General features: G+C 35.6%; 2 protein-coding genes across 8 annotated transcripts; one reads left to right on the forward strand and one right to left on the reverse strand.

Annotated features, from left to right (window-relative positions):
• Positions 1–89: 89 nt before the first annotated feature.
• knstrn (kinetochore localized astrin (SPAG5) binding protein) lies at positions 90–2,600 on the reverse strand. Of its 4 annotated transcripts, none has more exons than XM_041976261.1 (9): positions 2,507–2,600; positions 1,684–1,780; positions 1,453–1,588; positions 1,286–1,315; positions 1,082–1,181; positions 895–1,009; positions 753–814; positions 420–494; positions 90–318 (listed from the first exon to the last, which is right to left on the reverse strand). In XM_041976261.1, the coding sequence occupies exons 2-9, from the start codon at positions 1,703–1,705 to the stop codon at positions 190–192; spliced, it is 669 nt and encodes a 222-aa protein (XP_041832195.1). In that variant the 5' UTR covers positions 1,706–1,780; positions 2,507–2,600; the 3' UTR covers positions 90–189. The 4 variants fall into 4 exon arrangements, with proteins under 4 accessions (XP_041832195.1, XP_041832197.1, XP_041832198.1 ...); XM_041976263.1 differs by having other exon boundaries at positions 1,684–1,746; positions 2,507–2,564; XM_041976264.1 differs by lacking the exon at positions 2,507–2,600 and adding an exon at positions 2,429–2,481 and having other exon boundaries at positions 1,684–1,746.
• Positions 2,601–2,744: 144 nt separating this feature from the next.
• knl1 (kinetochore scaffold 1) lies at positions 2,745–19,592 on the forward strand. Of its 4 annotated transcripts, none has more exons than XM_041976256.1 (35): positions 2,745–2,959; positions 3,445–3,479; positions 3,606–3,642; positions 3,723–3,782; positions 3,924–4,006; positions 4,161–4,216; positions 4,305–4,326; positions 4,428–4,465; positions 4,568–4,620; positions 4,770–5,490; positions 6,769–6,821; positions 6,972–7,536; positions 7,835–7,887; positions 9,525–10,107; positions 10,349–10,398; positions 10,524–10,619; positions 10,869–11,065; positions 11,192–11,577; positions 11,827–13,709; positions 14,328–14,451; positions 14,542–14,600; positions 14,689–14,787; positions 14,886–15,001; positions 15,202–15,292; positions 15,518–15,634; positions 15,725–15,812; positions 15,952–16,014; positions 16,115–16,154; positions 16,263–16,367; positions 16,475–16,575; positions 16,780–16,833; positions 16,965–17,074; positions 17,445–17,566; positions 17,909–18,034; positions 18,688–19,592. In XM_041976256.1, the coding sequence occupies exons 2-35, from the start codon at positions 3,451–3,453 to the stop codon at positions 18,782–18,784; spliced, it is 6,477 nt and encodes a 2,158-aa protein (XP_041832190.1). In that variant the 5' UTR covers positions 2,745–2,959; positions 3,445–3,450; the 3' UTR covers positions 18,785–19,592. The 4 variants fall into 4 exon arrangements, with proteins under 4 accessions (XP_041832190.1, XP_041832192.1, XP_041832191.1 ...); XM_041976258.1 differs by lacking the exon at positions 10,869–11,065 and adding an exon at positions 10,743–10,816 and having other exon boundaries at positions 10,349–10,395; positions 10,518–10,619; positions 11,441–11,577; XM_041976257.1 differs by having other exon boundaries at positions 10,349–10,395; positions 10,518–10,619; positions 10,869–11,191; positions 11,441–11,577.
• Positions 19,593–20,124: the final 532 nt, after the last annotated feature.

The following is a 20,124-nucleotide window of genomic DNA, read 5'->3' on the forward strand; positions in this document are numbered from 1 at the left end:
TGACTTTACATTCTTTCAAGCCAAGAGCTTACTAAGTGTGTGTGTTTATATCACTGTTTAAAATACATACAGATGCTGAACCCATTAAATTATTCTTTATTAAGTTTGGGTCACATCACGCATTATATCTAATTATACACATAAATATATACAAAATTTCTTTTTTCTGTTGAGAATTGTTGCACACTTTTACAGTAGGAGTGTTTCTGCTTCTGTCAGAGCTTTTTCCAGTTCAGCCGCCTGCTGTGAAAAATTCTCCCTTTCTTGTTTCATGTGTCCTCGTGCTTCTGTGAAGTTTACCATAGTTGCCTGGATTTCCTGAAATTTAATGTGGCACAGCAAAACATCAACCATGGTAAAACAAAGAAATGAATTTGATCACTTAAAGCAAGACACCAATAAAGCTGAGTCTGACTCACCTCTAGCTGAGCACGCTGCACTGATGCAGCGTCACCAAAAGCTTTTAATTCCTTTAGCAGGTCTGTAGAGATACTCTGAAATAAAGATAAAGATGTTAAGAGGGCAGCTCTGTCTGTGACTGCCAAAACAATGTGTGCGTCTAGAATAGAAATCCACTATGCATGTTTTTCTTCTTTTATATAGTTATGACATAAAACAAATATGAGTTTTTAATTTTTATTGTATTCCAGTTTGTAGCCACGTGTGAGTTTGATTTAATGTTTATTACAAATTAAGTATGACTGTATATATAGAGTCATGTAAGGCAAAAATAAATAAATAAATAAATGTACCATAACTTCTTTCCTTTGGTCTTCTTTCTGCTTTGCAGCATCTCCAACTCTTTCTCCTAAAACTAAGAAAAAGGTTTGGTGTTCAGTTCTCAGGTAACACGACACACTTGGGGATCTTTGTATAAATCATATTTGGTTTTACCTGGGTCTACTTTGGCAGACACTAACAGAACATGACAGTCCTGTAGGTGTTTCTGGACCTCTGCATTCTCCTTTTTAAGCTCACTGACATGCAGCTCCAGCTCAGAAACTTTTTGCTGCAATGTGAAATGACTTTAGCAAATGCTGAATAAATAAAAATGAATGCTCTTAGTTGTTGCTTTCTTTACCTGTGTCTCTGACAGGTTTTTCTGCAGGTCCTCGTTTACAGCCATCAAGTGCTGATTTTGTTCCTTCAGCTCTACCTGATGCCCGTACCTGGAGGAGACCCTACAGAAAATGAACAAATGTGATAAAGTTGCAGTAAATCAAAAAGACAAAAAGAGGCTAATCCCACTGAATGTTCAGGTTATGTAATATCATGTATAACATACCCTTTTATAACTTTGGGAGCAACATTTTTCCTAAAAGACAAAAGAAAATTTAGCAGCTATGAAGCAAAAAGGCAGAACCAATGGGTACAGATTATCCCAAACATTCTTCTTTACACCATAAAAAAATTTACCAAAGTGACAATAGGGGGAAATCATCTGTTCCTTACCTTGGCATATTTTCTTTTTGGCCTTTAAGGTTACCATCTGATTTATGGACAGCATTCACTGCTGTGGATACAGTTGCTGTATCTTTGGATTCAAGTTTATGGTCATTTTTCCTAGCTTCTGTTGGTAAATTGAAACCTGGAAATATTTTTTTATAATACAACAGCTTTAGTCAACTAATGCAGAAAATTTAAAATCATGAGGAAAGTATGAGATAAAATAAATGAGCTCACCTCTTGGGATTTTTGAAAACATGCCTTTTTCCACTGTTTGTAACACACCTGTAAATAAGACACCTGTATAGGGACAAATGCTGGGATAAGCTGGAGCCTATCCCAGCATTTTAGCAGGTGAGAAGTAGGGTACACCAGGTCACCAGTCCATCACTGGGCCAACACAGATAGGGACAAACAACCATTCACACTCACACACACTCCTAGGGAGAATTGAGAGTGATTAAACAAATCTTAGCCTTTAAAGTCAATGGGTTCATTGTCCCATGCAAATTCCAAAAAGTAAAATCACCTAACAAAAGGCTATAAGAGGAACATTTTGACCCAAGTGTGTTGATTTAAAAAAAGAAAACAAGTTTAACTGGATAAGAATTACATTTAAAAGTAAAGCACAATTTCTGTGGGTTTGCATTATATTAAATTTCCTATAGAAATCTGATTTTCTAATTATTTTTTAAATCAGATCAAACATAATATTTGTGACCATAAATGTATGAATAAAAGACAAACTAGCGTCATAACAAAGTAAACTGAATGTCTCAATACATTCTCCAATAACCTACACCAAATCAATCACTGATTGTGACTGAGTTAGGTAGGAAATGTTTATATTAAACACGCAAATCATACCCGCAGGTTAAAATCATCGTTATTTTTTTTATTTGATTCGCGTGTTTCTTCAATACAAAAAGTTTTTACAACTACGGATTTGTCTCATTGTCTGATAAAAGTCCAATCAACTTACATTTGTTAAGACCCCAAAACAACAACAAAAATGTTCGTGAAAACGAAAAGATTAGAAAATGTCAGACTTTATCCCTACCTTTGTAACAACCCTTAGTCAACAGTCAAACTGGTCCACGAAATTTAAAAACGTCCCGCCCTCTACAATAACTTCCGGGTTATCGACCATTTCTGGTCTTCATAGATCTTGTAATTTTGCATTTCTACATCAGTAGCAGATGAACGTTATTAAAATTTTAATAAGAAATATGTTGTTGAGAAACTACATATTGATGATTAAAAAAATGAGTAAAGAACAGACGAAAACGTAAGAGGAATCTAATATGCAGAAACCCATTGCGCATGCGTGAGGGCGGCTAAATTCAAAACTCAAGACGTTAGCTTTTAAACTCGTCGATGTTAATTTCGGGTTGTAGCGCATTTATCCACTGCTAAATACACATATAACAAGAACTGTTTTCATTTAGTTGACAAGTACTAACACCAATGTATCGATGGTAAAAGGAGACATTTAGCTCACAGCTACTGCGAGGTACGTGACGACATGTTTCTTTATGTGCTTAGTTATTGTCTGGTCAATTTTGTTGTTAGCAAGCTAACACTTTAACGTAATTTATTCGATTTTTAGGATATGTTTTTCATTGGATTAAGTAGCTTGCGTTAACAGAGGAAACACCGATAAGAGGTCTTATTGTGCAGATATATGTTGCAATTAATTGAGTTTGACCAAACATTTAAAAAGGCTTGTATCTTGTCTATAGTCATGTCTCCCGATGTTACCTTATGTTCTAATGCAAACTGTCAGGCTAGGTGGCTACTGCGGCTCACTTTAGTGTTATAATGAAAATTAGTAAATGGATAAATACAATTAATAGAATGCTCTCTAGCCAATCACATAGTGTATGCCAGTGAAATTTGATCAATATCCCATAACAAAAAATGTGTCTTCTTAGCATTAATGTTTGTAGTCGCTTTGATTTTGCATTTCTTTTAATATATATATATATATTCTCATAGTTAAACATGGAGCCTCTGGATCCTGCCAAGAATGCGTGAGTTAAAATAGCAATATTGAGAGATGATAAATGTTTTTATTTTTTAAATTTATTTGTTTTTTTTCTTTGCCTAAATGTTGTTGTTTACATCTGCTGAAAGCTGTTTTGTATTTCATGTTACAGTGAAGGCAGCGGATTTTCCAAGCGGCGCATTTCTTCGGTTTGTGTCGCAAATATTTTAAAGGACAAAGTACATTTATTCAATAACCTGAAATGTAAAATTGCACTTCTCATTTTCAGATTTTAAAAGCTCCGCGGAAGTCAACCATCTGTCGTGACCCAGAGCAACAGGAAAATAAGGTAATTGTAAAGTTATGTTACAGTGATAATACTGACATACCACTATATTACCTAGTATTATTTCCCCCTTTGAAAATACAAACAATCAAATGTTAATGTCTATGTAATTTAGCTCCTATATTGTTCTTATTTTTATTAAAGGTGGAAAATACCAGACCATTGGAAAAGAGGAATTCAAGGAGAGTCAGTTTTGCCCCTGCCAATGATGTTCTACTGTTTGCAAAGTGAGTCAAAAATGAGAAACTTGGGCTTCATTTTCATATAGGGATGCTGTCATTTTATCTTAATCAGCACGCATTAATTCATTTATCGTTTTTTTTTTTTTTTTTTGTTTTTTTTTAACCCACTCCTTTACTTTCTCTCTTTTTGCCTTGTCAGGGATGCCAAGAATGCCTCCCCTGCTCGAAGTCCTCTGCAAGAGTTAATGGCAGCAGGTACGTATTATATGCATTATATATGCATAGATGAGATTTTTTTAGGTTTTAAGCAGCATTATAATTGTCCACCTTTGTTGTTTTGCAGCTGCTGCAACAACACAAAATAGGTAAAGCTCTTCTACTGAAATCATATTTCAGGTATATTAGGATTTTAGTTCTGAGCCCGTCAAATCTATTGGTCTCAATTTAAATTGTTTTTGTACAAAAGGCTCCAGGAACCAGAAGATGGGAATCAGCAAATCAAGGGTAGGAATATTGTTTCGTTCTTCTTTTTTTTTCCCCTGAACAGCAAACACGATCTGATATGGTGTAAAATCACTGCTACTAAATTTATCTGAACTTATTTAGGTATAGAAAACCTACTGAATGCTCCTCTTCATGCTTCTCAACAAAGGGATGTGGTGAGTATGATGTCACTTTGTTTTTCCAGTATTATGGTTGAAGTGATTTAAAAAAAAAAAAAAGTTCAATTCTGTTTTTTAGTAGATTGTTTGTTTGTATTTTAAATTAAGTGACTATGCATTAATATAATGTTATGCATCTTCACAAGGTCAATTTTGACACTGGGAATGACTTTGGGGAGAAAACAGTGACGTTTTCCATGGAGGATGCAGTCATGGACATGACCCATAGTCACACCATCAACATCGCCAATGATGCAGAATTACTTGGAGATATATCCATGCAAAACTATGACATACTTGCTGGTGAAGACAGAAAAGTGACTGTGGATCAATCCACAGATGTATCCCTGAGTCATATTGTAAATATGAAGAGTGGGTCAGTACCAATACCAACAGGCAGAGGCTCAGATCTAAGTGTAGAGAAGAGAAACTTATCTTCAAAATTACCTTGTTTGGATCCTGGATTTGAGAACTTCCTTGCAAGTCTTTCCAAACCAAGCACCGATACTGTGACCACCAGGATGATTCCTTTTGCTGAGCCATCCTCCGACGAAACCAGCAGCTCCCTGTTCCAGAATAAAACTCAAAGAGCTGATGTGGACAAAGAAAATCAGGTTCCGAAGTCCCATAATTCCAGCAGGAAGATTGGCGAATCATTTGAAAGACATGCCTTTTGTCCAGAAGGTGATGTGGACATGGACATCAGTGAAGCTCAGACAGGCCGTATTCTTGGAGTTGGTGATGATCCTTTTCAGTGTCTTTTCCCCATTGAAGCCATGTGTGCCCACACGGACAAAATAACATCCCAGATGACAGAGATTCAACAGCAGCAGAGCAGTAAAATGTTGGGATCATCTGACCTAAAAGGTATGAAATCCCTTTTTATGAAAGTGTTTCAGCATTGTAATGAACTACTTGACTGAGTTTACTTTAGGAGATACTCCACAGTATATACAGGTCAAGGTCAGATTATTGTTGCTGATAAGTATTAATTGACCTTTTCATTGTGGTTTAAAGTCTTCTTTTGTTCAGGAGGAGTTTGTCTTTCTTTTCATGATCTGTCTCTTTTTAGTCACACATCTTATTCTAACTGGGCTGACAGCATTTGAATGCCCCATTCACTATGTTGTGTTTTTAGTGTCTAATAACTTTTTTTACGCAGCATTTTAAAAGAAATGCTCTATTTTTGACAGTTAACGTGACAAAACAAATGACCCAAAGATTAATATAATCATATCTTGGCTATTGACCAGCAGTCTGGACCAGTGCTTCGTCTGATTTAATAAATGAAATTCAAATTGTTTAGAATAGAGCACCACGCACGGCACTAGGTTATAATTACAGGTCAAATGTTACAGTAATGCATATAAAATTTAAACTGGTTATTTGTTAAACAGATTACTTTATTCATTAGTATTTTGTAGGAACACAATTGTAACTAAGACCTTTTCTAAACTATATTTGAATTTATACTTTAGGAAAGATTAACATAATTATATGACTAGACATGCTGTTGCCAATTGCACTTTTATCTACTGTAAAAAGTAATTTTATTAAAAGAACTGTTTTATTTAGAGAACTGTATTAATGGAATTCACTTCCAATAAATATTTAATCTTCTAGCAGTAAATACAATTTCAAATTATTACTTAAACAGTACTTTCTATTGTCATTATAATATTACAAGGTCGTATATTATTGGAATTTGCTGTTATGCTATATGGATTTGTTTTAAGCTTTGCTTTTATTATTATTGTAATTATCGATATTTTTGTATATTAGTGTACTGATGCTAGTGCCGTGCATGCTGTTATGCATTTCCAAAGCTACTGCTGTTTTTATTTATATTATGATGACAATGGTGGTTTTTGGTATTATCATTATTATATTATTATAGTGTGCATGCCTACCTGTTTATTAGTATAGCACCTGTATTCATTGTCTTGTATTATCATGATACGTCTTTACATTACTTGTTGTTTTTGTATGATTATTGTTCTTATTGTATGAATGATAATTCGACATGACTGGCCCCAGGAAGAATAGCTGCAGCTTTTTGCTGCCTCTAATGGGAATCCTAACAAAATTAAATGAAACTTTTATAACTTTTTGGATCCTAATAATTTTCTCATTTTTTACATTCAGAGAAGAAATCCTTCATAAACCCACTTCTTCATGCTCCACATCAAAGACCTATTGTGAGTTTAAGAATGACTGACATTATTTTATTTTTATATTTTTTAAACTACATGTATAAAAACATGTTATGTTTTGGAAAAACTCAACAGTCCTGATTTATATGAAGGTTTCATGGCTATGCTTTAACCTGATGTCTTTTTGTTTGTCAGGTCATCTCTGATCCAAAAGATAAATGCAGAGAGAAAACAATCATCTTCACTGCAGATGATGAGTGTTTGGATATGACTCAGAGTCACACAGTGAACATTGCCAGCAGTTCATTAGCTCCAGTGCAAAGCTCTGCAAATACTTTGGATGCAGGATTTAATAACTTTCTTGCAAGTCTTTCCAGACCAAGTGACCCCAGCAGAAATCCTGACACTCACAGAAGAAAACCTATCACCTCACCAACCTCTAAAACAACCAACGATGCAAATAGTTCCCTGTCACAGCATAAAACGCCAAGACCACGTGCCGGTAAAGAAAACTGCCTGTCTAATACAAGTGGGAGCATTAGAAAACCATTTAGTGGAGGCATAACTGGCACTAAAGATGATACAAGCTTGGACCTGACAGAAACGCAAACAGGGCGCGTCCCAGGACTCACTGGGTCAGACGATCCTTTTCAGTTTCTCATTCCCTCAGAAGACGTGTACCCTCTCAGTGAAAGTCGGAAGCAAGCAGATGTGACTTCTAGACAGCAAAGCAGTGGATTCAGATTCCCTAACCATCAAGGTATGAAAGCCACAAACCCTCCAGTTTATTTTGATTCAAGTCTAGTATACTAATTGCTCCTGTCAGATTCAGGTCAATTTCCCATATATTTTACAGTGAAACTGGTTTAATTCTGTAAGCTGTGATGAAATGGATTATTACAATGATGGTGATGTCTTTATGTTTGCGGTTCCTGATACAGATACGGGAATTATTTACATGATTGCTCTCACTGGGACATTGCAGAGTAAATGATTAAAAGGAGAACTATGGTCTGATTTCTTACTTTGTTTGTTATGTTCCCCATCTTCACTTACAGGCATGGAAACCTCAATAAAGCCATCTGTAAAGTTACAGCTACAAAGACAACAGGTGAGGGTGAAAATTAACTTACCTTCAGAGGGCTTGAAATACATTTTTAGAGTAAAGGGGAGCTGGTTTACATGGCAACAAATTACTCGCACCAAAAATAATTTAGGTGCAAAAATCCAAATTTGTGAAATATGAATCTTAAATCTAATCTTATAAAATCATATAAAAATCTTAAAAAAAAAAAAAAAACTAAAAACGCACATATAAATGTTTTATTTATTTATTTTTAGTTTTTTAGTTTCTCAAGGCTGGTTTGGTTTTTATTAGTGTGCGTAACAATTTAAGATTTTCAGTTACGATTAATCATACTGCTACAGACCAAAATTCAGTGATGATTTAAATCTATTATATTGCAAACTTTTATATTAAAAGTACATATATATAAACAAAAGTACAGTAAATTTTGTTTTAAAAGCACTTGTTTGTCCAAAAAATAGCGGATTTTTAAAAACAGTGTTCTCCTTTCTTAAAATATTTCCTGTAAATTTAAAAATTGAATGTAATTAAATTAAAAATGTATGACAAAGAAGGATGAAAATTTCATATTTATTGGTTAAAAGATGACAAGTCAGAACTGCGTAAAGCTGCCTTCCTCCTAAACAATATCCAATAGTGAATTTCAGCCATCAGGTGTGTGTTCCTGCCGGAACAGACAAAAAACAAAACAACTAACTCAGATTGTATATAATGTGTGGAAATAAGTGATGGTTAAGAGACACAAATAAAGACCTCAAACTTGTATAAATATTCAGTTCATATACAATTCGGAATTTTTGTTTAAAATTGCCTTTATGACATATAAGCAGGAGATGATGGGACATTGCTCAGTAATAAGGTGATGAGATGTTTAGCCTGTATCAAGGATATTTAACTTTTAAAAATCTTAATACAAAAATAATTAAGTGTAGTAATTCCATGAAACAAGCGCAGTACCTTAGGAGTGAGTTTTCATTGCATATGCACTTGTTTTACTTGTGTGGAGTTGTTGATAGTAACTGGGTCAGGTGATCACTGCAGCAGTGCCACAGATTTAAATATGCTGCAAAGTGTGGTAAAATCAATTAATTAATGCATTAAAGCGATAGCACAACAACGTGTCCAGCCCCATTTTTAATGTAGCACAGCATGTTGCGGTAACATATTTTTAACGTTTTAAATGTTTTTGTCTACATTAATAGACATTGATATCTTACTGTAAGGCAGGGCGGATCAGCTGGCAGCAGCTTCACATATGCACGTTTCATTGTTAGTCTGGGTGCTGAAGTGAATATGCTGCTGGGTTGTTGTAGTTAGTCTCTTAACAAAATAAATAAGTTAAAATAAAGAGTCACTAGAAGGTTCGAAATACTCTCAAAGTATAGCGACGGAGTCACGATGTTTGCAACACAGCAAGTTACAAGCTTTTTCCTTACTTGCACAGGTGCACAAATGCTCATAAATTAGGTACACCACTTCTATTTCACACGCACAAACTTAAACATGCACATGGTATTTCGAGCCCTGCTTCATTAATTGATTTTTCTTTTCTTTTTTTTTTTCTGGGCGTGTGTTTTATTTATAGAGGGTTATTTGTTTTAATTATGGACTGGAAAGGCTTATACAGAGTGTACACTCAAGATGTCTGGTCTTCTCCACAGGAAAAACCTGAAATTGAAGATGACCATGAAGAGAAAACAGTGAGGTTTTCTGCTGAGGATGCCTGTATGGATGTAACACAAAGTCAAACTGTAAACATTTTCACTGATTTAAAACTACAGTTATACCACAATGTTGACTTGGCACCCTCATGCGGGGAGAAAACTGTGAGGTTCACTGTAGATGATGCGCCAATGGATATGACGCAGTGCCTCACTGTCAATATAGACAGCAATTTAGTGTCGGATTCAGTCCCTTCTGTGAGGAAACAAGAAATCAAGACCTGTGGTCCACCTCAACATGGATCGTCATCTACACACCATTCTGACTCAAGATTTAGTAACCCCTTGACAAATACATCAAAACCAAGTGTAAAATCTTATGATGGATTTGCAATCTGTCCTAAAGATGATGTAAGCATAGATATGACTGAAGTTCACATTGCAGAAGGTCTAGGTACAGATGATCCTCTTCAGTGTCTTTTGACCACCAAAGGCATGCGCCCTCAAAGTGTTAACTTAAAGAAAACAGAGATGACTTCACAGCAGCAAAGCAATGAAGCCACTGGGACATCAAAGTATAAAGGTACAGAAATTTCAAACCTGATTTAATTAACTCTAGTAGAAACACTAAAACTTCTAACCTTTGAATTAGCAGATTTTAAAAACCATTTTTTATGTTCTGCAGTCTGTCTTTTTATTTATTTTTGCCTGTGGTATATAAAATAAGGCAAGAGACAATTTACTGTGATGACTGAATGTTTGGAATTATAATCAGGAAGCTGCTATGTTTGAACTGTTTCTCATTTCTCTATCTCCATGTTTAGCTATGGAAACCTCAGTGCAGACGTCTTTAAAGACAAAACTGCAAAGACAGGTAAGAATAAACATTTGCCTTTTTTTATGCATTGCAGACTTTTTTATTATTATATTTCTTACAGATAGTGGCTAGGAAATATTTCCATTAAAATAGTTTGCTTTCCTCTTGAATGTTTTCATCAGGTCACATTTGATGCTGAAGATGAAGGCAAAGAGAAAACTGTGAGGTTTACTTTTGATGACGCCTGTATAGATATGACAAGAAGTCACACTTTAAACATTGTCAGTCATTTACCACAGCAGCCATACCAAACTGTGGACAGGTCTGCATATGAAGAGAAGACCATGAGGTTCACTGCAGATGACGCAACCATGGATGTGACAAGAAGTCACACTGTAAACATTGCCACTGATTTAAATATTCTGCAACATCAAAATGTGGACCTCATACCTGCCAACAGTGAGAAGACCGTGAGGTTCACTGCAGATGACGCATCCATGGATGTGACAAGAAGTCACACTGTAAACATTGCCACTGATTTAAATATGCTGCAACATCAAAATATGGACCTCTTACTTGCCAACAGAAAAAAGACCATGAGACTCCCTGCAGGTGACACATCCATGGATGTGACAAGACGTCACACTTCAAACATTGTCAGTCGTTTACCACAGCAATCATACCAAAGTGTGGACAGGCCTGCATATGAAGAGAAGACCGTGAGGTTGACTGCAGATGACGCAACCATGGATGTGACAAGAAGTCACACTGTAAACATTGCCACTGATTTAAATATGCTGCAACATCAAAATGTGGACCTCATACCTGCCAACAGTGAGAAGACCGTGAGGTTCACTGCAGATGACGCATCCATGGATGTGACAAGAAGTCACACTGTAAACATTGCCACTGATTTAAATATGCTGCAACATCAAAATGTGGACCTCTTACTTGCCAACAGAAAAAAGACCACGAGACTCCCTGCAGATGACACATCCATGGATGTGACAAAACGTCACACTTTAAACATTGTCAGTCGTTTACCACAGCAATCATACCAAACTGTGGACAGGCCTGCATATGAAGAGAAGACCGTGAGGTTCACTGCAGATGACGCAACCATGGATGTGACAAGAAGTCACACTGTAAACATTGCCACTGATTTAAATATGCTGCAACATCAAAATGTGGACCTCATACCTGCCAACAGTGAGAAGACCGTGAGGTTCACTGCAGGTGATGCAACCATGGATGTGACAAGAAGTCACACTGTAAACATTGCCACTGATTTAAATATGCTGCAACATCAAAATGTGGACCTCTTACTTGCCAACAGAAAAAAGACCACGAGACTCCCTGCAGATGACACATCCATGGATGTGACAAAACGTCACACTTTAAACATTGTCAGTCATTTACCACAGCAATCATACCAAAGTGTGGACAGGCCTGCATATGAAGAGAAGACCGTGAGGTTGACTGCAGATGACGCAACCATGGATGTGACAAGAAGTCACACTGTAAACATTGCCACTGATATAAATGCACCATCAGAGGAAAATTTGAACCTCATAAGTGCTAACAGAGAGAAAATGGCAAAGAAAGATGCCATGGATGTGACACGAAGTCCCACTGTAAATGCGTCCACTGACTTAAATCTGCAGTCATATCAAAATGTGCTTCCATTATCTACCAATGGAGAAAAAAACAGGTACAGTGCCAATGATGAAACCATGGATGTGACAAGAAGCCACACAGTGAACATCGCCGCCAAGTTTGACCCAAAGTTGAGCCAAAATGTGGCATTATTACCCAATAACCCTGAGAAACCTGTGAGATTAACTGCAAGTAACACGTCTGTGATTATGTCACAAAGTCAAACTGTAAACATGATGACCGATGTTGACTCAAAGTTATATCAAAATATGGATTTTGTTCCTACATGTGGGGAGAGAACCACATCCACCACAAATGACGCAACTATGGATATGACCCGCAGCCTTACTGTTAATATTGCAAGTAATTCTGCGTCAGGCTTGGTTTTAACTTCTGAAAAATTTCCGCTCAACCGTGAAAATTTGAATTTCCCTGTTGGTGTAAAGAAGTCAGACAATGAGACCTGTGTTCCGCATTCAAATAGGCCTTCATTAGCATACGGTGTAAATCAAGAATTTGACAACTCGCTGTATAAAACAACATCAGAGGCTGCTGATACTCTATTTCCTCAAGAAACGGATTCAAATGTTGTTTTGGTTCCGCTTAAACCTGACATGAGTACTGAAAATGAAGCTTCAAGTTTGGTTTTACCTGTCATGGAAAAGACAGTAAATAAAACGACAGACTGCCCAGAAATCAGCGTAAATATGGACATGACTAAAGTTCAAACATGCTCCATTTTGGAACAAATGTGCACAGATGATACTTCTCAAAGTCTTTCCTCTGCACAAGGCCCCACTTCTGATCTTTTGTTGAAAGCAGAGTTGACTTCACAGAACAATGGAGCACTGGGATCCCCCATCTCTGATGATGCAGAAATCAAAAACCCTCCAGATTCTCTTGACTCAAATGAAACTGAGACCATAGAAGAAAACGAACCAGCACCTACAGCTTATCAGTCCCAGAAAATGGGAAGTTCACCAAGCACTGTTGACCAAGATGGTGACGCTTCACGTTCAAGGAAATCTAGACGAATGAGTCTAGCTAATCTCCAGTCAAAAGTCAGACGTTTGAGTCACATCATAAATACAGCTCCAGATGCTATGGCCATTGATAGCTGCACAGCTCCTTTGCCTCAGTTGAACCAGGACTTGAATAAAAACTCAAATGATGAAACCACATCTCTACCAGAAGTGGAACTAGAGCTTGAAATGGTAAACCTGCAAGATAACACACAAGCTTTCGGTCTCAAGCAAGCAGAACAACTCTGTGCTACATCTACTGCCACCCCTTTCAATTTGAAGACAAAAACACTTATATCAAGACTCTCAGTTGGAGGATTTAAGCCAAAACTTCCCCAGAGAGACAACACAGAAAGAACAAAGAAGATGACATCTGGGGAACCTACAAAGACAGTCACTGTCAACATAACCAGTCAGCTAAATAACTCTGACAACGTCAGTGATATTTATGATGAAGAGCTGGGAAGCTATGAGGATATATCAGAAACACTGGAAACCAGAAGTCCTGACAAAAACTTTGAAAAGGAGGGTCTTTTCTATGAGTTCAACATGTTTGAGCCTTTGGAGGAAAACGTCTTTGAGGAAGAGTCTGTTAGGACTGTCCATGGACAAAAGAGATCTCTGCCAGAAGATGAAGACAATAAGGAAGATGAGAAGAGACTGAAAGCATCCACTAAGTTTACTGAACTGGTAGGTCAGTTTTGAAGTTTATGCATGAATGAAGTGTGAGAACTATATATTGTAAAGTTGTTTTTAAAAGAAAAGCTTAACTTGTCATTAATTATAAGATATACACAAAGTTCCTTTAATGACCTTATTTTGTTGTACATTTTCATCATTATTTACTTGTTACATTTCAGGGTTTTATTTCCATTTAATGTAAAGTCAAAGCCACTACCTTTTTAATTTAGATATAATCAGAATAATTTGCATTTCCACTGCTGTAATTGTACTTTAATTTGCTGGTAGGGTTTACGTAACTAAAGTTAGCTCTTCCAGCATTGATGTTTTAAATTAAAAACCTCCACCTGACCCAAATAACTGAATCCTATGAATTCATAGTAGACTTCTAAATATAAATCGTATAACGCCTGTATAAAGTTCATTAATGGTCACTATATCCTTCTGTTTAAAAAAAACAGCATTATTTACATAAATAAAACAAAGAAGTGAATAATAATAAAAAGTAGCAGGTTGTACGGTACAGCTTTAATTTGAAAAGTTATTCCACATTACAATGTCTCTTGCTTTTAGAGATTTACTTCACTTATTTATTTTTTTTATTGTACTTGCTTTATTATTCTCCAGACCCCTCAATCGGATGCTGTTGAGTTTGACAGGGATAAAGCTTCCACTCGCACCACCACACACACCATTGATTTCTCCAGCACCAGCCACACAGCCAGCAGATGTGAAGCTGCATGTGAATCAAGTGAGTTGTCATGGTTTTAAATTAGTGGGTATATTTAGGGTCATTATTTGATTGGTGTTTTCTAACTATTATATATTTTTTTCTTTCCAGCTATTAAAAACAGTCTGTTTGAATCCCAGATAGAAGACTACGACAGTGATGCTCAGAACGTACATTGTTTTTATTTACATTTTTAAAAAATTGGGGAAATTTGTTTTCCATGTCTCATATCTGACTCACTTAAATGTTTGATTACAGAAACTGGAAGACGGCACAATTACGGTTTTAGAGTTCTTCAAACTCTTCAACATAGACTTTGTCATCCATAATCCTCGCCAAAGTATTGTTGCTGGCAAAGTAGGTTATTCTTCACTCAAATAAAAATACAAAAAAATGCATATTGACAGTTTGCTTTAAATAAATGGACTACCTTCATGTTTTGTTTTGTTTTCAAGCTTCAGTCTGACACAGATACCAAACCCCTGGATTTATTAAAAGGCAGGCATATAAGCCTTCCTAAACAGCTGGTCTATAAGATGGACATCAAGACCCTCACAGAAAAGGTTGAAGGGTATGTACACCTCAGGTCTTATAACTTATTTAGGATTTAAAAGAATGAAACTCTTCATAAGTAAGGACGTTTGTCTAAACGTTTGGTTTGTTTCCAGGTAAAAAGTTTGTTTTTTCCACCTTTATTAACTATAGAAAATAAAAAAAATAATACAATTTATAGAATTAAGGCTCAAAAAGTTTGTTTTATTTTCTTTCCAGGTTGAAGGTTCGAATGAGGGATCTTGATAAACCTCTTAAGACTGTTAACAGGCATTTGTGGGAGGAAATGAGGCGTTCTTCGGAGAAAGAGGTATTAAAGAATACCTTTTCTAAAACTATAAATAATTCTTATTTATTTCATGTTATATTAACTGTCAGATGGGCAAATGTTGTGTTGATTGTAGAACAAAAACATTTTTTGTATCCAGTGGAAAAAAAAGCAAGTGTATGACTATTTAGATTTAGCTGGTCCCCCTTGTTAATTAACTTGTGTTAAGATCTTTTTTTTTTCCCCTGCATTTGTGTGAATCAACAGATGAAATCTTTTGGTGCTAAACTAAAGGAGCAAAATAACTTCTTCAGAAAAACAAGCAAAATTCAGTCTCATGAAATGAAGGAGGTCCTCTACTCAACTCTTGTGAGGGCTAATCAGGTAAGTCCCTAGAATACTGAAATTGAGCCCTTTCTTTTTATCAGTCTGAAATTTAAATTAGGTTTGTTTTTTGTTTTTTTTTTCTTTTAGGAGGAGCAGCAGAAATTGAGAGGAACAATAGAGGAGGCAGACGGGATGATAAAAAGTCTGGACGAGTGTATTTGTGAATTAGAAGCGGGTATGGTTACAGTGGAGAAATAAGTGTTCTCTGTGATTTTAGCCTGTTCTGTAAGATTTTTACTAACTGGATTAAATAACTTAGATTGTCAGCTGATTTAAAGAAATTTATTTTCTTTATTTTTTTCTCCTTTATTTAGAACTTGCTGCGGTTGAAGAAAACGGTAGTGAAGAAAAGCCAAGTCTGGCATCACTGCAGGAAGGTGCTCTGCAATACAGCATAATTCTTTCAATTGCTTTGTTTTTGTTTTGTCATGAACTAAATAAGTTTTTAATTTGACATTTTTTGTGTTGTATTAACAGAAACAAACAACGTTACTGAAGCTTTGGCTGACAAGAGCAGGTGTGTTGAGACTATAAAGTAGTTTTTTATTCACTTTTGATTGGAGTGTTTCTAGATATAAAGGAATGATATAAATATGTAAATGATTATTTTTGTTTATTGTTTCAGACAAATATCTGAACTGGAGATGCAGAAAACGCAGAATTTAAGTAAACTTAATAGACTGAAAGCTGAGACGATGAACCTGGAGAGTCACATCAACATGCTCAATATGTCAGTTTCTCTGTTCACTGTTTTTTGGTTTTTTTTCAGCAACTTGAGGCCTATTTTGAGTGCAAAATACATTTTAACATGAAACCATGTTTGTATATTTACCTCAGGGTGAACGAATGGAAGTTAAGAGAAAAAAGGGAAAACTGTACAGTCTACGCTTTTCTTCATGAGACTATGCTTCTGCAGCTGGTGTTTGAAAAGGCAGATGGTATGATTTTTACATCCGAATTGGTGATTTCTAAGTACTTCACAACACCTTAGTTAGGGATGGCATTCATGTCTTTTGTCAGTGGGCTTGCTCTCCACACAAACCTTGTAACAATATTAGGCACAGTGTGGAAAGAGTTTAAACACTTGTGATGTCTTTTTCATTTTAAGACTATTACATTTAAACGTCCTCCTCTTTTGGCAGACACGGGATCTGAACAGAAAGTTACAGACATTGCCTTCAAACTGGAACTTGACGGTAAGAGAATTAAAGTTTGGACACAATTTCCCATTAGATTCAATTGGAAAGTGTGTTGAAAATTTTAAATGGTTCTGCACATTTATTTATTTATTTTTTTATACACTTATTTATTATTTTTTTTTAACCAGATGAGAAGTCAGACTTCTATGCCCATCTTGTTCACAAACTTGTCTCCAAGTTCATTGAAAGAGAATCAGCCTGGGTGGAGAAATACCCAACACAAAGGCATGTTCCAAAGGTAGGTGTGAGTAATGCATATGTGCAGAAGCATGCTATGATATACAGCTTATGTTCAAGCCTGTTTAAGGTTGATCTCTTCTGGAAACCTTTACTCGGCGATTGCAAATGATAAACTGCAGAAAACTTAACATATGTACAAAATACAACTTGACTGTAGTCCACCAGTGTAAAATACTAGCTGGTGCACCACTAATGATGGACTGAAGAAAATAGAAGCATGCAAGTAGCATAGAAGTAATGCATATATGAGTAAAAAAAATTTCTTGCTAAAAAAAAAAGTCAAATAGAAACTTTGAGCCCATCTGTTTTTTTTTTTTGTGTTTTTTTTTTTAATTAATTAATTTTTTTTTTCCCTCGTTTTTTTTCAGCTGCTCCGTGATGTAAGTTTAGTTGTAAGTCGCTGTCGTCTGCTGGGAGAGGAGCTGCGTTTGTTGAAAATGTGGGGGGGTCTACGGCTTAATATACTCGACATCAGCTGCATGGACACTCGGTAAGAACTTGTTTCCACAGAAGGTGGTTAATACCCCCCCATCAAATATCCATGCACAGAAGAATCCATAGCACTGACCTGTGGCACTCATTTTTACTTCAGCTGAGTTTTTGTTGAATATTTGGGATTTGACTTTGCAGCTTTGGCAGTAAAGCCATAGAGTGTGATATAGTTCTCCTGTGTGAAGAATATTATGACATTTTGTGGTGCTAAACATTTATTAGGACTTGTATTAAGAAACGTGTGTGTGTGCTTAGTGGTTACTTGTTTTCTACTGTGCAGTTTTAGTAAGTTTACATTGTGTCAAAAAGAAAGTAATATTACACATTCTTTTTCTTTCAGATTGCACATCGTTTTCAGCAGTCTGAAGAAATGTTCAAAGTTTGAGGTGGTCTTTGCCACCAGTTTGATCGACCAACTCTGTGTCCTTCATGTAGAAAGTTTCAAGAACATGATTGGAAGCACGACGTAAGTAGAACTCGGCTTAGAAATAAGTGAGCTTGTACTCTATCAGCATTCAGCAATGTTCAATCTGCATTACAGTGATGCTGAAAGTTTGGGAACCATTCAGTTTTCTTCACACACATGATCTGATACATTATTCAGGTTATCAGAAAAGTCCAAATAGATGAGCTTAATTCAAAGATTTACTACAGAATCATGGTCTAAGAGAAAAATGAAACATTACAAAAAAAAACACATTGCAGTAGCATCTTTCAAAATATCTACAATTAAGCATTTCTATTAACCGCCATCAGTCCTGAACTTCAGCTTGAAAGAACTTTGTCTAGTTCATCTGTAGAGAACGACTTCAGCATTGGAAGCTGGTGGATACCCTCTCTTCAGATGCCTCCACATTCATTTTTAATGAATTTAGGGACCTTGGTTTGGCTGTACTGAAGCATTAAACCTCTTCTTCAAAATATAAAATTAACATTTGGACCCATTCTGTTGACCTTATGATCGCCAAGAAAATCTGATCTGTTTTGTAATACCTTTCAGAAATATAGCAAACTCTAAAGGGTTCAAAAACTTTAAAGCATCACTTAAATTACTTTTAAAGCCTGTTAGAAAAACAAACATGCACACAAAGTATGTTTAATATTTTCATTTCTTTGTAGGATGCAACAGATTGAGGAAATCGTGGCATCGTTCACTCCAGGCAAGAACCTTTTGACGAAGATTGTCAGAAAGATTCACAATACTCTGCTTAGCTGAAATCGGGAAGATCCCCAGTCCCATTCTGACTGCAGCTGTTCATGATTTGTTTACTGTACAGTATAGATATTAAAAACTTTAAATTCTTTTGATAAAACCTTTAAGTCGTATTATATATTTTTGTTAACAAAAAACAAAAATGTACAGGTTTCTAGGCAGCTTTTGTCCTCATATTATAAAGTGATTGTTTTTTTGTGTGTGCTTATGATGGAGCTGTATTTTTGAGTTAAAGTTAAAATGGAGTAAAAAAAAATGGAGTTGTTTTCAACATACAGCTTTAAAAAAAAAGAAATAACTAAAATCTGCTTGTAACAATGGTCACCAATATTTGGAAACAAAAGTTTTTGTGTTCAAACTTCTAAAAAAAATAAGGATTTTTTTCTAATTGATAATAAAATATATAATAAAAAAATGTCTTCATTCCAGATATGAATTTGAATTAATATTTTCTTTGATCACAATTTCATGGTTATTTACAATTTTAACCTCAGTCATTTTTGGTGCTTGGACAGTTTCTGCAGTCGCCTCTAGATGGTGGACATGGACTGTCATGTTGCAGCTTAGTGAAGCAGTGAGCTTACAGCATGTAAATATTTTTTTATGTTAGGTAGTTTCAATAAGGACCAAATACAAACTTTTTTATACTTATGGCAGAAACTGTACTTTTGCTGTTTAAAAGCAGGAGTTGTAAAATAAATGTACATGTTTTCCAATAATAATCTTTTGTCAGTCACTCCTTGTAAGTTTTCTTGGAATATTGTATTTAGTTTTGTTTTTTATTTACAAAATAAAGCTGTATCTAATTGCTTCCATAACTTGACATAAAATGTATGTATATTGTTTAAGTATGTTTAAATTTTGCAGAATTTTAAATTGTTTTTGAGGCGGCAGTGTCCTCTGGATGCTTCAGGAGGTGCTATAGATCTATGAAATGTATATCCTAAAGCCGTTACCTGAAAAGTGTATATTTGTAAAGGTTTTACTACAACAATTAGGTAATATTTTTAAATTACTTGTGGAAAACTGGTGTTAAAAGAACAAGGAGCAGACGGTGAGCTATTATTAATAAATATGTTTGAATTCAACTTAAACACGTATGAACAGCTTGATTAATGGATTCCAGATGTTTTCTGTAAATCAGGATTGTTTAATCTGTTAATGCAGCTGTTGTCTGATCACAAATGTGACTGTAAGACTTAGTGATGTTTGGGGGGAGAAGACATGAGCTTGATTTTGTGGCTGTCCTCAGCCTAAATTAGTCAAGACATGACTGACATAGACAGTGTCCAGAGTTCACCTGAAAGGTCAAACAAGCAGAGTCAGAGCTTCTCGGAGGATGA

The sequence above is a fragment of the Melanotaenia boesemani genome, chromosome 22 (genome assembly GCF_017639745.1).
Source record: "Melanotaenia boesemani isolate fMelBoe1 chromosome 22, fMelBoe1.pri, whole genome shotgun sequence".
NCBI classification, from domain to species: Eukaryota; Metazoa; Chordata; class Actinopteri; order Atheriniformes; family Melanotaeniidae; genus Melanotaenia; species Melanotaenia boesemani.